Source organism: Oryzias melastigma, linkage group LG11 (assembly GCF_002922805.2).
Source record: "Oryzias melastigma strain HK-1 linkage group LG11, ASM292280v2, whole genome shotgun sequence".
NCBI lineage: Eukaryota > Metazoa > Chordata > Actinopteri > Beloniformes > Adrianichthyidae > Oryzias > Oryzias melastigma.
Window position 1 is genome coordinate 22,799,314 of NC_050522.1, and position 19,096 is coordinate 22,818,409.

A 19,096-nucleotide genomic window follows, 5' to 3' on the forward strand; every position below is an offset into this window, starting at 1 on the left:
CTTTACTGAGCTTTTTATGCAGATTTGGAGTTTAGCTAATATTTTAGTAACGTGCAAATATTTTTGGCTAATTTGTTATCTGAGTTTTTTAAAGGCTAATTTAGAGTTTAAATTCTATTTTAGCAACACACTAACATTTTTGACGAATTTAGTTTACTGAGGAAGTTTGGACTATTTTGGAGTTTAACTACTATTTAAGCAATTTGCTAGCTTTGTTTTTTTTTTTGCTAATTTGGCATCTAGTAAAGTTTTTTAATGCTAATTTGGAGTTAAGCTAATATTTTAGCAACATGCTAACGTTTTTGGCTAATTTAGTTTACTGACGAAGTTTAGGCTGTTTTGGAGTTTAGCTAGTATTTAAGCAATGTGCTATTGAGGTTTTTTTTAGGCTAATTTAGAGTTTAACTAATCATTAGCAACAGGCTAACTTTTTTGGCTAATTTAGTTTACTGACGAAGTTTAGGCTGTTTTGGAGTTTAGCTAGTATTTAAGCAATGTGCTATTGAGGTTTTTTTTAGGCTAATTTAGAGTTTAACTAATCATTAGCAACAGGCTAACTTTTTTGGCTAATTTAGTTTACTGACGAAGTTTAGGCTGTTTTGGAGTTTAGCTAGTATTTAAGCAATGTGCTATTGAGGTTTTTTTTAGGCTAATTTAGAGTTTAACTAATCATTAGCAACAGGCTAACTTTTTTGGCTAATTTAGTTTACTGACGAAGTTTAGGCTGTTTTGGAGTTTAGCTAGTATTTAAGCAATGTGCTATTGAGGTTTTTTTTAGGCTAATTTAGAGTTTAACTAATCATTAGCAACAGGCTAACTTTTTTGGCTAATTTAGTTTACTGACGAAGTTTAGGCTGTTTTGGAGTTTAGCTAGTATTTAAGCAATGTGCTATTGAGGTTTTTTTTAGGCTAATTTAGAGTTTAACTAATCATTAGCAACAGGCTAACTTTTTTGGCTAATTTAGTTTACTGACGAAGTTTAGGCTGTTTTGGAGTTTAGCTAGTATTTAAGCAATGTGCTATTGAGGTTTTTTTTAGGCTAATTTAGAGTTTAACTAATCATTAGCAACAGGCTAACTTTTTTGACTATCTAAGTTTGCTAAGGAATTTTAATCTATTTTGCAGTTTAGCTAGTATTTTATCAATGTGCTAGCTTTTATTTGCTAATTTGGCATCTACTGAAGTTTTTTAATTATAATTTGGAGTTTAGCTAATATTTTAGCAACATTTCAATGTTTTTGGCTAATTTGTTAGCTACTGAGGGTTTTTTAGGGTAATTTAGGTCAGCTAATAATTTAGCGACTACATTTTTTTATTGAGGAATCTTAGGCTATTTTGGAGCTAGTATGTAAGCAATGTGCTAGCTTTTTTTTTTTTTTTTTTTTTTTTTTTTGCTAATTTGGCATCTAGTAAAGTTTTGTAATGCTAATTTGGAGTTTAGCTAATATTTTAGCAACATGCTACTGTTTTTGACTAATTTTTTTTCTACTGAGGTTTTTTTATTTTTAAGGCTAATTTAGAGTTTAGCTAATAATTTAGCATTAGGGTAATATTTTTCACTCATTTTGTCTACTGATAAATTTTAGGCTATTTTGGAGTTTATTTAGTGTTTAAGCAATGACCTAGCTTTTCTGGCTAATTTGGCATCTACTACATTTTTTTTTTTGTGTTCAGCTCATAACAACCTAAATATTTTTGCCAAATTGGCATGTATTGGAAACTTTTTAGCAATTTTACTTCATTTTTTTCAGAAATGTATCTCAACTTCAGTGCTCTTTTATAGTTCTTTAACGAAATTTCCAGTCTTCTAGCAAATGTAACATTTTGCAAATTCAGCAAATTGTATCAGCATCTTCAGCGACTACTTTCATCAAGTACTTTCAGCAAGCATTATCACAGGTAATGCAACTTTTCTAGTTAAAGTAAGGGTCCACGTCATGCTTCTCCCCCTGCCTCTATGCTCTGAAGAACTAACCCCACTGCAGTGGACGGCAAACTGTTTTTAGACAGTGATTTGTGCAAGCGCTTCTGAGCCCATGCAGTAATATCCATAATAGAATCACGGCTGTTTTTACTGCAACGTAGCCTGAGGCCATAAAGATCACTGACATCCAGCAGCGTATTGATTTTCAGCGCTGCCGCTTGCTCACGGAGATATCCCCAGACTCTAAATCTTCTATATTGAGTGTGGCAGATGATGACATATTTAAAGTCTGTGATTCTGTTTTGCTTGTTTTTCACCAAACAACCAAACTTTCTACCTTTGAGAGGTTCTCCTGACCCAATGTGTTGCCCGTTAACCTAATTAACCTTTCTTCTATCCAATTATGCCTCTAGTCTGCATCTAATGAAGCTAATTAATCCAATGTAAAATGTCCCCCAGGTGTTTTTTTGTCTCACCTTCCTCAGTCTTCTGTTTACCATCTTTCAGCTTATTTTAGGTGAATCAGTAGCTGCGTTTCCATTACATATATGAGCAAAACTTTATCGAAATGTTGAAAAAACACATTTTGCAATTACACTGTTTCTATTAAATCATAATTATGCACATAAATACAAACCAACTCACTGAATAAGTCACTCAAGAACGATAGATGAGAGCAATACTTTTATTTACAGAAGATACTGTGCCTCGGCACTCGTGATCATCATCATCCATCAAAGGAGACGTTGGCGTCTTATTCAGGCCACGGAGCGAGCGGTTACAGATGAAGAGATTTCCCAGTACCGGAAGCCCCCTGGTACTGGGAAAATCTTTGAATGATCACATAGACCCAGAGATGGAGATGCGATTACCACTGTTTTTGTAGAACTCTTAACGATAGATAAACTGGATCTCTCAACATCATCCGTGTCTTCCAAACTTTGTGAGTGAAATATACACAGACAGTGCTCCATGTAGCAATCAGACTAAAAACATTAGCTGGTTGCTCCTCCCACATGTGGCTATGGCGTCAAGCTTAACCCTTTAACTACTCCCAAAAAACACCCAAAGAAGTATTTCAAGATGCTGCTTATTGCCTTGGTACGGAACCCCTAAAGGGACATCAAAGTAAAAAAAAAAAAAACTGATGCGCACCAGTAGTGACTGTTTCACACCAGTTACTATCTGGTGCGGAACACTCCATATCAAGATTTTTTTTTGCTTTTTACTGCTTCAATTTTTACCAAACAAAGTTCTGGTTAGTTACTGATGCACACCAGACAGTAACCTTTTTTTTCCTCTAAAAATTGAATTAAAAAATGTTCTGGTTACTAATTGATGCGCACCAGTTACTATTTGGTGGGCATCTATTACTAACCAGAAATCTTTTTTTTTTTTGTAATTAATTTTTCAATTTTTTTCTTCAGTTTCCCTTTGGGGATCCGTACCTTGGAGAGTAATAATACACACAATTAATATCTTTAAAAACATGTTTTCTAAATTTTTTCCACCGTTTGGTCAAGGAGGCAGTTAAAGGGATAAGGAACACATTTTTGACAGGCTGGTGGGCAACGTGGCAAGAGAAGGTCAAGCCACGCTAATTTGTCCCACAAATCACGTTCGATGTGAATGTAGCATAGGCGTGGTATCTGGTTGTTGGTCATGTGACACATTTATTTATATTTATTGAAAGATTAAACAATAAATCATTGTCAGGAGTTAGAGCTCTGGCTCCACCTCTGGTAACCGGTCCGGGAGGAGCCTTTTCCAGTATCCTAACGCACTAAATCTCCCAGGAACCCCAGTTGCCGCTCACATGCCTCTAATTTAACAATCACTCTTCTGCAGCACAGAGCCGTGCTCAGTGCGAAGTATTGTTTGTACCACTCTGCCTGCATACTGAGCGTTATATTCGGACCCCTCTTCTCTCGTTCCTGATCCTGTCTTTTGCCCAACTCTGTACCTGTCCGCCGTCTGTCCTCGACCCTGGACTCCGACTACTCTGGCCTGCAGGGGCCCTAGGCAAAAACTGAAAATTGCGCCCCCTACCGGGACTTTAGAATCTATTGATTATGAGGAAAGCGCGCCAACCAACTGCGCCACCATTTAGGATTTACTCAGGGGCAAAGTGGGGAAATTTCAATTGCGTTCGTCTTTTTTGACCAAAATGCAATTTTACGGTGCACTCCTCTCCTCCTCCCAACCGAGAAAGAGAGCGGCAGTGTCAGGAAGGGAGGGGCACTGCACTGCGGAGTTATTGATTACATCAAAGTTTTGAGTTATTTTACTTATGTTTTTTGATTATTACTTTTGTATATTTGCACTAAATGAGTAGTGTGTCAATCTGTAAGAAAAATAATAATAATAAAAATAATTTATTATCATTTTGATTAGGCACCCCCCTAACAGATGGCTCCTTAGGCGACCGCCTAGTTTTGCCTATGCCTATCGCCATCTGCCCGTTTGTGAAGATCATTATTATGTTCAAAATATTAACTTTTTTTCTTTAATAAAAAGTACATTACGGCCTCCTAGGGTGTGTGATGACCCTTCCTGCTGCAGCCTGAACTATGTAGCCACAAAGGGGTTCTAAGTCCGAGGCTACTAAAAAAACGATATAGTGCGGGACTATCTAGTGACCTGGATTTTAAAAGGAATTCGGACACTATGCTCACTACTTTTCTTTCTTTTTTTAAACGACGGATACGACGTCACTGATTTTACAAAGTAAAAATTGAATTAATACAAGCATTTGTGACATTTATTCATGACCCCACTGTGTTCTGATGATGAAAATGTGAATGATTTATTAAAAAGAAAATATTTAAAAAGGTTTTTTTCTCAAAAATTGTTCAACTGCAATGCATTCTGGTCTACATTCGCTAAAGTAGTAGCTAGTTTTTTTGCAAAGACTTCTGGTAAATTTGGTGGATTTTGGAATAGTTGGTTTGGACGCCTCTACAAACCAGCAAACACACTATGTAGTGCATAATGTAGTGAGTAGTGAAGGAATTCGGACATTGTCTGGGTCTCCCTGTGCCAGTCCCCAGCCCGGAGAAAATATAGGGTTGTGTCAGAAATGCCGTCCAGCGTAAAACGTTTTGCCAAACCGAATCTGTGAAGCCTTAAAACAAATTGAATTTATACTATTTGTGAAAATTTTGTTTTATTTATTTATTTTTTTCTGAAAACAATACTGAACAAAAATCTTGTTTCATTTTGACAAAATATGAACTTTAGTCTTTTCTCAATGTTTTCTAGGCAAAAATGTATTTTTATCATTTGTTCAGTAGGTATTCACACATGTTTCCAAAGTCACCAAACGAGATTTCCAGAGTAAAGTGTATTCAGTATCACATGGGAGTCAGAAAAAAATAAAAACAGCTGTTGGATCAGACGTGTTTTTGAAAGCTACCAATTATTTCCCAGACTTCCTGCCTCTGTCTTCCCTCATCTGTCTCTGCTCAGACTGTAAGCAGTTTAGTCATTCAGTCCTGAAAGTAGTGACGCGTCGAGAACTGCAATCACACCTATACATCTGTCTTTTCTTATCAGCCTTCAGCAGATGAAGCAACTCCGTCGCCGCGCAATTTATCAGATTCCCAGAGAGCATCAATTTGACTGACAACTGACCAAACAGAGCAGAACGTAAACTCAGATACGATCCCTTATTTTTATGAGCTGATACGGAAAGTTCTTCACTCTCTTTTTTTTCTCCTTTCCTCACCAATGATGCAGAATTACGTGTTATTCTATAGGTTAACTGATGGCTTCATTTTTGACTTTAGCGAATAAACACGTTTTTCTTTAGATCAAACTAACCTGTAACTTTAAAAAAACAAATGTTTGGAGTAAACAACCACTTTGTAATTATATACCCAAAGCACTTTGGATTGGTGGGACCAGATTTGATTTGTTGAAATTGCCAATTTACTGAAATGGTTGAATAATAAATTATTTTTTTTAAAATATATATATCAGAACGTGTATTTAGCTAGTTAGCTTATTATGAACACAAGGGCTGTCACGATTACTCGACTAATCGACTGTTAAAAAAGTGGACGACTAATTTAATCGTCGATTAGTCGTTACTGTATACTATATGGAGTCAGAGTGTAGTAAAGTGGAAAGTTATAAGGGCATTATGCTAGTGTTCTGTACTATTTTGGTTTTCTTTAGGGTTTTTAAGGCTAACTTGGAGTTTAGCTAATATTTCAGCTACATGCTAGCTATATTGGCTAACGGGCTTTTTTCAGGATTATTTTTAGGTTATTTTGAAATTTAGCTCATATTTCAGCTACATGCTAGCTATTTTGGCTCATTTAGGATTTTTCAGTTTTTAGGCTAACTTGGTGTTTAGCTAATATTTTAGCTACAAGCTAGCTGTTTTGGCTAACTCTGGCTTTTTTGGTTTAATTTTTAGACTAATTTGGAGTTTAGCTAATATTTCAGCTACATCCTAGTTACTTTGGCTAATTTAGGATTTTTTTTTTTTGTTTTTTTAGGCTAATTTGGAGTGTAGTTAATATTTCAGCTACATACTAGCTGTTTTGGCTCATTTAGGATTTTTCAGTTTTTAGTTTTTTTTCAGGGTTTTTTCTGGTTATTTTGAAGTTTATCAACTATTTCAGCTACATCCTAGCTGTTTTGGCTAACTTAGGCTTTTTTATTCTTTTTAGGCTTATTTGAAGTTTAGCTAATATTTCAGCTACATCCTAGTTGCTTGGCTAATTTAGGATTGTTTTAGGCTAATTTGGAGTGTTGCTAATATTTCAGTTACATTCTAGATATTTTGGATAATTTAGGATTTTTTCAGTTTTTAGGCTATTTTTGAGTTCAACTAATATTTTAGATGAATGCTAGCTGTTTCGGCTGTTTTAGGCTAATGTGAATTTATTCAGTTATTTCAGCTATCAATTTTAGCATCTTCAGCTATCAGCACTTACATCTTCAGCTGCCAAATTAAGCGCACAGCATTCACTTTAGCAATATTGCTTGTAAAGCTATATATCTAGTTTTTTGTTCGTTAAAAGCTAACGATGGCTAAGATCTGTGCTTTACATCAGTTTGCACATGATCCTATTAGTCGCCTAATCGTAAAAATTATTCGGTGATTAGTTGACTATTAAAATAATCGTGTGGCAGCCCAAATGAACACAATACATATGTTTTTGTTTGGATTCAAACATTGAACAGACATAGATGAATGTATTAGTTACATTAAAACTGTGAAAAAATACGTAATTACCATCAGTTTGAAGTAACTCTCTTTCAATACATGTCCAGCTGTCAGCAGCTCTGATGTTTGATGGCGTTCACGTGGTGGTCAACGCCGTGCGAGAGCTGAACCGAAGTCAGGAGATCGGAGTGAAGCCGTTGAGCTGCACCTCCCCGCTCATCTGGCAGCATGGGACCAGCCTCATGAACTACCTACGAATGGTACACGCACACACACACAAAAGGACCTGCAACACCACTCAAAACCAGAAGTCCTTGACTTTTTTTTTTTAATTCTAAACTCTTTAGTTAATTTCAGTTTCAAAAGCACTACTTTAACCATTTTTGTGCCATATTGAGCTTATTTTGCTCACTGAAACGTCATTTTGCACTGGTGACTATCGCAGTTGCTGCTCATGTTTTTAAGCTTTGACAGTCCTGAAAATGTTTTAAATGTCAATTTTAAAAGGATATATTTATACTATATGTATAGTTTTTTGCTATGATTTATTATGATCTTATACGTTTGTCATTTTAAGATTGTAAGACTTGCAATTAATAAAAAAAATCCTTGGCAAAGAGCGGATCTGCGTTACAGAAAGCCCTAACATGATCAACTTCCATTGAAAACCTGTAAATTAAAATTAATTATTTAACTTAGCATTTTTTTTTTACTTTTGTGAAATAACTTCAAAGATTGCCTTACTCTTAACTTCTGAGAAATGAATCAGATTTTTCAGAAAAAAATAAATCAATAAAATCTGCTTCTGGTTTTCGGACGCGTCCTGGTCTGCAGCCAAATCCCTCCCCTTTAACAAGCTCGAAAATGTCCCTTCACAGTGTTGCTGGAGCCTATCCCAATTACTGTTGTGTGGCCATGTTATGGACCGGGAACATCACACTCTCAAAAGATCAAATAAGACAAACCTGTTTTCTTACGACAAAAGTATCAACATTGGTGTAGATTTTTTTTAACATCATTGGCGGGAAAAGGCTTAAAAACAAAATGAATCGTCTTGTTTGAGGTAATAGTTCAATTTCACTATCGATGTCCTTTAGTGTAGCTTTCATATCTCTTTCATTTATTTCAGTCAAAATGTTCAAATAGGCTCATGAATTGGTGTTAAAGTGTTCCTGACCAATTTCCTTCCATATTGTAAAGGAGCTTCTTGTCTCTCTGAGCTGATAAAGTGCAGAACAAAGAGGCAAACTCACTTCGTGGAGACAATTTAGGCTGCAAATATGAGCAGGATTCCTCTGCAGAATTTAAATTGCATATATGCTTACTAAAAGGAGGGAAGACACTTTCATTTATGGTGGGGCTGAGCTGAAAAAAGGTCATGCAGATGATAACGACTGACCTTACGGGTGGATATGGACTGTCTGCAGGAAGAACTTGCATTCAGGTAGTTCACAGAAATCTCAAAGTTATAGAACGCTTGGCGAGATTCTTATATTTGTTTTAGCTTTAGACAGAGAGTGAGAGGCTATTTGCCCAAATTTATGTGCGACCAAGATTTAAAACTGATGGAAATTCATGTTGGAGATTCATGTTGACCGAATTCATTTCTACCCAAACCATAACTCTTAACCTCACTCTGATTACATAGAAATAGTCTCTTCCAATTAAAAGTCACCCAGTACTTCATAGAATGTCTCAAAGCAGTAAATGTAGTAGTGTCAATAGTTGTAGGAATGTCAGAACGAATAAACAAAAATGTGACCTACAACAGATGGTGGCCCTCAAGAGGTTTGGGTCGGTACTGTTCAATGGGTCAATGCCATATCGTATCGTACCGCACAGATCAGTGGAAACTAGGGTATACCGGTTTGCCCAAATTCTGGTTCCCTTTAGCCTTCTCTCATTTAGGGCTGGGAATCACTGGGTACCTTACGATACGCGATACACGGCTCACGATATCGATAATATCGCGGTAATTGGTACAAATCCTCTCTAATAACTAGCATTATATAGAAGAATGTGTTTTTTGGGAAAATATATCCCTATTTATCTCTTTTAGCTTAAACACAATCATAATAAACAACTTTTCTTATTTTGTGCAACAAATTAAAGACACTTTTGTGCAACATTGCCGAAATCAGTAATACTATGTCTTTGATGAGCATTGACCTCAACCAAATTGGAATTATCTGTCAAATTTAATGTTAAAAATAGTAAACATGATCAGTAGTTACACTACTTAGTTCAGAATTGTTGGAAACAACAGAGCAAAAATTAAATAATGAAAATATAATATCGATCCTTGGTGAGAACCCATCGAGAATCGATCGCAGGACTAAATATCGCGATATATTGCAATATCGATATTTTGGCACACCCCTAGTCTCATTGAGTGGTCTGGTCCAGTACAATACAGTATTTTCATAATAGAATGGACCCAATAATCCAAAATGTAGCACTTTTGGCCCCCATTGGCTGTAGGCTCATAGAACAGAACTACTGTTGAAAGCCGTTGATTGGTTGAAGGTCATTACCACAAAAGAAAGCGCCAAAAAAGCATCTGTATTCCTCTTCGCCACCCAAAATGTTATCTCAAACAATATTAAATGCTTTGTAGATACAAAGTACCAAATGACGAGCGGAAAGAAATGAGCTGCTGGATGACCTCCATTGTTGATGCTGATGTTAGCTTCACCGTGACGGTCCAACTAGGAGTGGAAACCTTCACCTGAATTGTATTCCATTCAGTGGAATCAAGGGTTTAGTGACCTCCAATTGATTTTCTGTTGTAAATGGTGTTCACAAATCAGTCTAAATGCCTTAGTTTGACCTTTGATATGAACTGTCTTCTGTTTGTGAATCAGTTTATTATTTTTTCTCCTCTACTTATATATATACTTTTACTAGTAAGAAAAGAAATGATTTGTTTTTAACTAAAGAGCCACTTTTTTCTCACGCATCTTTGATTTCCAAGTATTGACATTTTTATGGACCTTTTTCTTCAGAAAAGACAATTATCTCCATGTTGTTGACCAGTTATGAGTCAAAAATATTCATTGTTTTTTAACTTATACTAGAACCGATTTGATCCTTGTCGTTTGCTTCTCTGGCATCTATTCTATCTCCTCTCATTTTCTTTTCCACTTGATTCATTCTCATCGCTCTCTTGGCTGGTTTGTATCTGCCACGTCTTGTTTTTTCCATCCACTGATGATGCCTTTCCCTCCATATTGTTTTGGTAGCTCGCAGTGCATCACTTCATCATCTCTCCTCTGTATCTGGCAGCAACCAGGGACCTCTCTTCCTCTCTGTCTCTCTCACTCTGCCGTTTCTGGATCGTAATTCATCTTGAGTCGTGCACACGGACACACTCATTCATACTGTAGGCGTGCACTCGACAGCACATAACTCGCATGAACCGGGGAGCCGAATGCATGCTCGAGTGACCGTGCAGCACACAAGGCTCTCGTGCGTTTGCACATTTCTGCATGCACATAGATTCTGGCGGCTCTGTTACTGATCTGATGAGCCGTCTACATTTTGGTTTCCATTTTCCAGTCTGCATCGTTTTGCGTTTGCGAGCTTGTGCGCCAACTTGTTAGCAGTTTACTCTTTTTTCTTTTTATCCAATTCATCTATGAATTAAGATCCATAAGTGTTGACACAAACAGAAACCATTCAACTGTTTCTAATTAGTGTGAATGCTATACAGTATTTACACTATACTGATCCTCCTGCTCCTGTCCATATGTTTTTTTGGCATGTAAAAAATCACACTTTCAGCTATTTCAGCAATCTCGATATCAAAACTTTCAGCTTGTTCAGGACATTACTTTTTGTATTTTTGGTATTCATAAACGTTAGAAGTTTTTAAATATTGAACAAAATATGCCCTATAAGAAATGAATAAGAACGTCTTTAAATTTCTAAGTTTTAAGTAAATTAGCAACAAAATTCACAGACTACGTTTCAACCTTTTAGAGTAAAAAAAAAATAGTTTACTGAGTTTATTTTAGCAACATGCTAACGTTTTTGGCTAATTTGTTGTCTACTGGGGTTTTTTAAGGCTATTTTGGAGTTTAGCTAATATTTTAGCAATATGCTAATGTTTCTGACTAATTTAGTTTACTGATGAATTTTAGCCTATTTTGGAGTTTAGCTAGTGTTTAAATAATTTGCTAGCTTTTTTTTTTTTTTGCTAATTTGGCGTCCACTGAGGTTATTTGGGCTAATTCGGAATTTAGTTTAGCAATATGCTAATGTTTTTGGCTAATTTGTTATCTTTGGGGGTTTTTTTTATCCCAATTTAGAGTTTAGCTATTAATTTAGCAACATGCTAACATTTTTGCCTAATTTGTTATCTACTGGGGTTTTTTAGGCAATTTTGGAGTTTAGCTAATATTTTAGCAATATGCTAATGTTTCTGACTAATTTAGTTTACTGATGAATTTTAGGCTATTTTGGAGTTTAAACACTTTGCTAGCTTGTTTTTGCTAATTTGGCGTCCACTGAGGTTATTTGGGCTAATTCGGAATTTAGTTTAGCAACTTGCTAACATTTTTGGCTAACTTGTTATCTTTTGGGTTTTTTTAGCCTAATTTAGAGTTTAGCTAATAATTTAGTAACATGCAAACGTTTTTGGCTAATTTATCTCTTGGGTTTTTTCTTCTTCTTTTGGCTAACTTTGAATTTAGCTTCAATTTAGGGAACATGTAACGTTTTGACAGATTTAGTTTACTGAGCAATTTTAGGCTATTTTGGAATTTAGCAAGTATTTAAGCAACAAGCTAACTTTTTGGCTAATGTGTTATCTGCTGAGATTGTTTATGCTAATTATGAGTTTAGCTTATATTTTAGCAGCATGCTAATGTTTTTGGCTAATTTGCCATCTACTGAGGTTTTGCAGGCTATTTTAGAGTTAAGCTTTTTATTTAGCAACATCCTCACATTTTCAACTAATTTAGTTTACTGGGGAATTTTAGGCTATTTTGGAGTTTATCTCGTATTTAAGCAACAAGCTAGCCTTTTTGGCTAATATGTGTCTACTAAAGCTTTCTTAATGCTGATTTGGAGTTTAGCTTCTATTTTAGCAACATGGTAACATTTTTGACTAATTTTATTTACTAAGGAATTTTACTCTATTTTGGAGTTTAGAAATATTTAAGCAATGAGCTAGCTTTTTTGGCTAATTTGACCTCTACTATGGTTTTTTTGGGCTAATTTGAAGTTTAGCACATATTTAAGCAACAAACTTAATATTTTTTTTGCAAAATTGGCATTTATCAGGGTTTTTATGCAATTTTACTACACATTTGTCAGAAATTTAGGTCAATTTCAGCATTTTTTTATAGTTCTTTAATGAAATATCCAGTAAATTTAGCAAATTTAACATTTTACTTATAGCTTGCATTTTCAGCAAATCCCTTCAGCAATTAAAGGAAATTGTGTCACAATTTTTAGCAGAAACCTTCAGCATCTTCAGCGACTACTTTCAGAAAAAAGTATTCATACTAGCGTTATCACAGGTAAAGCAACATTACTAGTTCATGAAGCTTTTATTAATTTTTGCAGATTTCCCATCTGATTTATGTCTGTTTACAGTTTGAAATGTTGACCTAAAATACAATATTTTTTTTTAGTGTTGAAGCTTTTGTGTTTGCTGTTGACTTGGCCAAGCAGCATTTAAATGTCAGACAGTGGTACTTCATGCTGCTTGTCGTTGTGTGATTTTGAAAGAAAACAGAAAATAGAGCAAAGCTTAAGAGTTTCTTTTGTTTCAGACTCTCCAGCTGTTACCCAAACCTCCTCCAACACACTGCCAGAAAGATTCACTCCAGAAATCACAGAACTAAACAACAAAAACAACCAAAAACGGCATTTATAGGAAATAAAAGGGTTGCAAACCAAACCGTTTTTATAGGATTTGATGCATTATTAAAGTTATTGTCACACTTGATTCAGCAAACTTTTCATCTCAGGCCTGCCGCAGTGTAAGATTCTTACGGAGTCATTTATTATTTATGAAACAAAAATACATTACAAACAGTATCTATAATAATCTCATGTCAGAAATAAAATTATAGAACACAGCAAACAAAAACCTGTATTAGCTGGGGAGTCCTTCAACCGTCCCTTAAATAAATGATTTGTTTATCAAGAACATTTTGAAAGTGACTCATGAATTTTCAAATGGAATATTTTCTTTTTTACAACAATTAGAATCAAGAAATGCCCAGAAATGCAATTTTAAGCTTAATTTTCTTTAAATATGTCTTCCATTTTCAGAAAAAAACACTGTTGTCACCATGGGTGCTTATGGGTTAAAGAAAGGAACAATATGAACTTCAATTTTGAGTCTAAAATTGCATAGCTTATGTAACTTGTGACGATGTTGCACCATCAGCTAATTTAAACTTAAACATTTTTGGTCAGGCCGCCATCATTACCATCACTACCGTATTACTCTAATTAAAAATATGGTAATGAACTTTTACCCGCTGGGATTAGGATCAGCTCTGCTAAATCCTTGACCAGAGAAAGGTAGTTTGCTCTCTCTGGGCGGGTGGAGTGCTCCTGCCTCAGGAGGAGGGGCTAAAATATCTTTAGGTCTTGGTTAGGAGTGAGGAAAGATTGGAGTGTGAGATCGACAGGCGGATTTGAGCGGCGTTCATGTTATGCGGTGGCTGCACCGGTCCGTTGTGGTGAAGAGAAGGCTGAGCCAGAACGCAAAGATCTCAATTTATCGGTCCGTCCTCGTTCCAATACTCACCTGTGGTCATGAGCTCTGGGTCGTGACCGACGGATCGAGATCCTGATTACAAGCGACTGAAATGAGCTTCCTTAGAGATAGGGGGAGAAGTTCAGTCACCCGGAGACAGATTGGAGCAGGGCTTCTTTTCCACATTGAGAGGAGTCAGTTGAGGTGATTCGGGCATGTCCCACTCGACGAAGGCCCCAGGGAAGACCCAGGACATGCTGGAGAAACTATGTCTCTCTGCTGGGCAGGGAACGCCTCGGAAGAGCCAGAAGAGCTGCAGGAAGTGGCCGGGAAGAGGGAAGTCTGGGCATCTTTGCTTAGACTGCTGTCCCAGATGAAGGAAGGACTATGGATAGAGCTTTTACCAGTACAGATAATTTGGTTCCTCTTTTATATTTAGGGACTAAGCAGTTAGAAACTGAAGTTAACTAAACAATTGGTTTATATGAAGTATAATAGACCAATGGGTAACCTCTAGTTTAGGTCGGCAACCTTTACAGTAAAAGAGCATTTGGGCTCGTATTCTACTGATCAAAACAAGCAGCGTAGTCTCACTTTATCCTTTAAGAAATGTGTATTTGCCTTCATGAACTTCTTGAAATGTTGTGCAGCACAAGATAATATGTGCTTTTAACTCATAAAAGATCAAACTTTTTACCAAAGTTTTGATTTGCATATAAAATCTGTTCCTTCTGGAGGTAGAGTTGAGCAAACAAGACGTCTTCAGATCAACAGGGATGTTAAAAACCTACATAGTTTATCATCTCATTTGCATTACCTGCGATAATGCATGTGTGAATGCATCTTTGCTGAATGTTGTCGCTGAATATGCTGCAAACATTTGCTGAAGATGCTGTAAGGACTTACTGTAATTGCTGAAGGAATTGATGAAAGTAGCTTAACTAAGAATTAGCCTTAAAAACCAGAGAAAGTGTCAAATTAGCCAAAAAAGATAAAATTATGCTAATATGTTAGCAAAACTCAAAGTTAGCTTAAAAAACGTAGTTAGTAATAATGTTCTCAACATGCTGAACGGTTTGATACCCATATTACATAGGTTTGAAATTGCACAAAAAGTTGTAAGAATTTTGTGGAAAAAACAGACAATTTGTGTAAATTTGTGAACACAACCGTGTAAAAGCTTAAAATTGCTTAAATTTAACAATGTGTAGTAAAAGCATGAATTTCCTGAACATGCTGGATGTGTAAAATTGCATAAAATGCTGAATTTGCTTAAAATTTGCACAAATTTGTGTAAAATTGTGTAAAGTTGTGTTAAATTGTGTAATTTTGTGTAACTTGCATGAATTTTAACAATGCTGGAAGTCCAAGCATGAATTTCTGGACATGTTGAATGTTTTAAATTGCTTAAATTGCATAAAGTGTGTAATTTGCAGGAATTTGTAAAAAAAATCCTATTAGTTATAATGGGGCTGAAAAAACGCACAAATTGTGTAAATCCGCAAAAACTGTAAAGTGCACAACTACTAATAATACAAGCAGTAATGTCCTTAACGCGCTGAACGTTTTGATACCAAGATTGTGTAAATCGCATAAAGTGTGCTTGAGTTTTTACGTGTCAAAAAACATACGGAAGAATCTCAATAGTGTGAATGCATCACACAAAAAATGCTAATTATCTAATCTTTACTTTAAAAAATTGCTGTTTCTTTTTTTTTTTTTTGTTCATTTTCCCGTCTTTCTCCTCAGCAGTCTTACTCTGCTGGGTTTTGTTATTTTAGTTTGGGGTTTGGTAGTCTTGATTTACAGGCTTTGTTTATTTGTTTTCTTTAGGTAGTTTTGGTTAGAAGGAGCTGCTGACTCAGACGGTCCACATGTCTGGATCAGCAGTCTCCCTGACTTATTTTATGTTTGGCCAAAGAGCCACCACGGAGAGATAAAAGAGCCTCATGTGGACCTGGAGCTACAGACCTCCGGTTAAGAACTATCAGCTACATGTCAAATATATATGTATGGAAACTACAGACGCCCCTATTATCCAAGTTTGTCTGTTTGTTGCTTGAAAACAGCTTGTTTTCTTTCTCGTCAGGTGGAGTATGACGGCCTCACGGGTCACATCGAGTTTAACAGCAAAGGCCAGAGGACCAATTACACCCTGAAGATCCTGGAAAAACACCCAGCCGGGTATAAAGAGGTCAGAACACCGACACAGTCGAGGAAAGAGCAGTGGAAAGAGTAAACTGGTGTTAATTAAATCCAAATGTCTCCTTTCTTTGAACACGGAGATGCTGCAGTAATTAGGTAAACAGAAACCCAGCTCCTGATTGTGTCCTGCAACTTTTGGGCAACTGCATGAAATCAGGAAACAACTGGGCTGGACGGTCCAGAAATCCTCTGCAGATACTCTGTGAATACAGAAAAAACAAGAGGTTTAACATTAAAATGTCAGTTTTCATCTGTGGTTAAGTCAAGGTCAGATAGCCAGGAGGGGAAGTGCATGTTTATGAAAGAGAGAGAATGCCACTGATTTCCTTTGGATTTCTTGTTCATTTAGATGAAATATTTGTATTGAGCAGGAATAACACTGGGAAAGAAAATGATTAATTCCTGCCTCACTGAGACTCTCAACCCAGATAGTTTAGAGGTTGGATGAATTTTGTTTTTCCTTGTTGCCCTGATTGATTAACATTTTATTTTATTATTGGTACTCTACATCAAGGTCCTCTTTAAAACAACCTATCAGCTGCAAAATAATTGAAACTGCACAAGATAAAATTTAATATAGTTAATTCTTAAAAATAATATTCAGCTGTGATTTATTTCAAGATGGCTCCTCTTTTAATGTAGCTATAAATTAAATTAATTCTGATACTTATTTGTTCTATGGTATCAGAGCAGTTGAGATTCTGGCTTTGTCCCCAATTACCTCACTACCACCTTAGTTTTTAGCATAAAAACCCAGAAGATGGCAAATTAGCCAAAAACTTTAGCATGTTGCTATAATATTAGCTTAACTCCAAAATAGCTTAAAATTCTTCAATAAACTAAATTAGTCAAAAACATTAGGGTATTGCTAAAATAGAAGCTAAACTCAAAATTAGCCTAAAATCCCTCAGTAAACTATAAATTAGTCAAAAATGTTAGCCTGTTGCTAAAATGGAAGCTAAACTCAAAATTAGCCTAATAACCCAGAAGATGACAAATTAGCCAAAAACGTTAGCATGTTGCTATAATATTAGCTTGAGTCCAAAATATCCTAAATTTCCTTAGAAAACTAAATTAGTCAAAAACTTTAGCCTAATACTAAAATAGAAGCTAAACTCAAAATTTCCCTAAAACCCCAGTAGATAAAAAATAAGCCAAAAACGTTAGCATGTTGCTAAAATATTAGCTAAACTCCAAATTAGCATAAAAAACCTCATTAGATGCCAAGTTACACAAATGAGCTAGCATAATGCTAATATGAAAACAAAGCCCATGAATATATTTAAAGAATTGTTGCTAATCTACTTAAAAATAACACATTTTATGACTTTCTCATTCATTTCCTTTTGTTCATATTTTGCTAGATATTTCAAAAACTATAAAGGTTATAAATACCAAAAATACAAGCAGTAAAGTCCTGAATGACACCAAGATTGGTGAAATTGCAGAAAGTGTGAGTTTTTACATGTCCAAAATGTATGGAGAGGAGCAGGAGAATCACATTTCAAATATACACATCAGCTGGATTATGAATGACAACACAATAAGCCAAACGAGCCACGGATGATCAGCAGAGTTAAGATCTGAAGACATGTAGGACGTTTGGTGGAACAGATCAGAAGGATTTATATGCATGAGTAAGAACGTGTGGTCTTATTTAACATGAATGAATGTGGAGGAACCAGGTCCAACTTCATTGATTTTAATTATTGACTCTGCTAGGAACATTATTCAACTTCCTCGGGCTAATTTCATAAAACTTCATGAATGATTTGTCTGGCCCTTTGTCCTCGGCTTTTCTCTGTGGTTCTGATTCTGCGTAGTTTTCCTTCATTTCCTCTCGTCGTAGCTGTCAAAAGAAATGGGGATTTCTCAGCAGCAGCCGATATTTTAAATAATACATTGCACACTTTTTTGTTTTATCCATATATGATCTGCCTCTTTTCAAGAGGAAAGTCTCTAAAGAACCAGAAGGTCCATAAAACTGCCTTACACTCAGAGGCTATATCATCGTAAATGATGAATGGGAATTCGACTGGCTGTCTGGGCGTCTTGCAGAGGATGGCATCTCATGCGAGTTTGCTCGGACTGCCGACTCCAGACAGCGCCTAACTAAGAAAAAGATAAAGGAAAAAGAAGATCAGATGAATGGATCGGCAGAGTGTCTTGAGAGAAAGAAATGGATGAAAGGATGAGGAGGGAGTATGGGTTGGAGGGATGTGATAAATGAAATACTGCATGAGGAAAGCGCAACAGCTGGAGGACGGAATGGATGGAGATAGAGTCAAGCAAGTGATGAATGGGAAAAAGTGTGGAAAAGCATCCACGTAATAGAAACGAATGGATGATCGGGGTGTGTGAGGAGGAGGAAAAGAAAAAACAGAGTTTGGGTTAGAGATGAATTATTGTGGAAAATGTTTAAATGATGAGGAGAGTGTGTTGGTGGGAAGAAGGGATACAATGTTAGGTAAACGGGTTTACAGAAGTGGTGAAAGTTGCTGAAGAGAGTTAAGATAATCTTGATTCAAACCACACGGGTTTACACAGTAAACAGATAATATTTTATATCATTAATAAAATTCTAAAAAACGTTACCTAGAGTTTGCTTTGTCAAATTCAACACAGTGCCAACAATGACGAATTACTTGCCAGTTAAAAAAGCATGCCTCTAAAAAATGCATACATTTGTGTTCTACTTAAATTAAAATATTAGATTTTTCTCCATCGTAAATGGAGAAAAAAAGCAGTTAAATATAAAAAAAAAAAATTGTTTGTGGCCAAAAATTGATTTTTATCAAGCCTTTAACACCAAAGCTTTAGCACCAGAGTTTAAATTCTTTAAATTACTGTAACATTTACGCAATTAAACGCAATGGTAGCAAATTCTGAAACAGAGAAAAGCAACTTTGCACTGATGTTCTATACTTTACAGTTGTGAAATATTAACACATTTGGCAAAAACTAGGTAATTCTGACGGGAAAAAAAGCTGGTTTGCACCGAAAAGCAACACTTAAACAAAAATTACATCAACTCTTCGACCGTTTACGCAATTCTATGGGATACTAAAGC

At 35.8% G+C, this 19,096-nt stretch overlaps 1 protein-coding gene across 1 annotated transcript in view; it reads left to right on the forward strand.

Annotated features, from left to right (window-relative positions):
• LOC112162444 (glutamate receptor ionotropic, kainate 5) overlaps window positions 1-19,096 on the forward strand; it is a 104,825-nt gene that overhangs the window by 46,443 nt on the left and 39,286 nt on the right. The window contains exons 8-9 of the mRNA XM_024298231.2: window positions 7,211-7,363; window positions 15,911-16,015. Coding sequence (XP_024153999.2) covers window positions 7,211-7,363; window positions 15,911-16,015 — 258 coding nt within the window. The remainder of the gene's footprint in view (window positions 1-7,210; window positions 7,364-15,910; window positions 16,016-19,096) is intronic.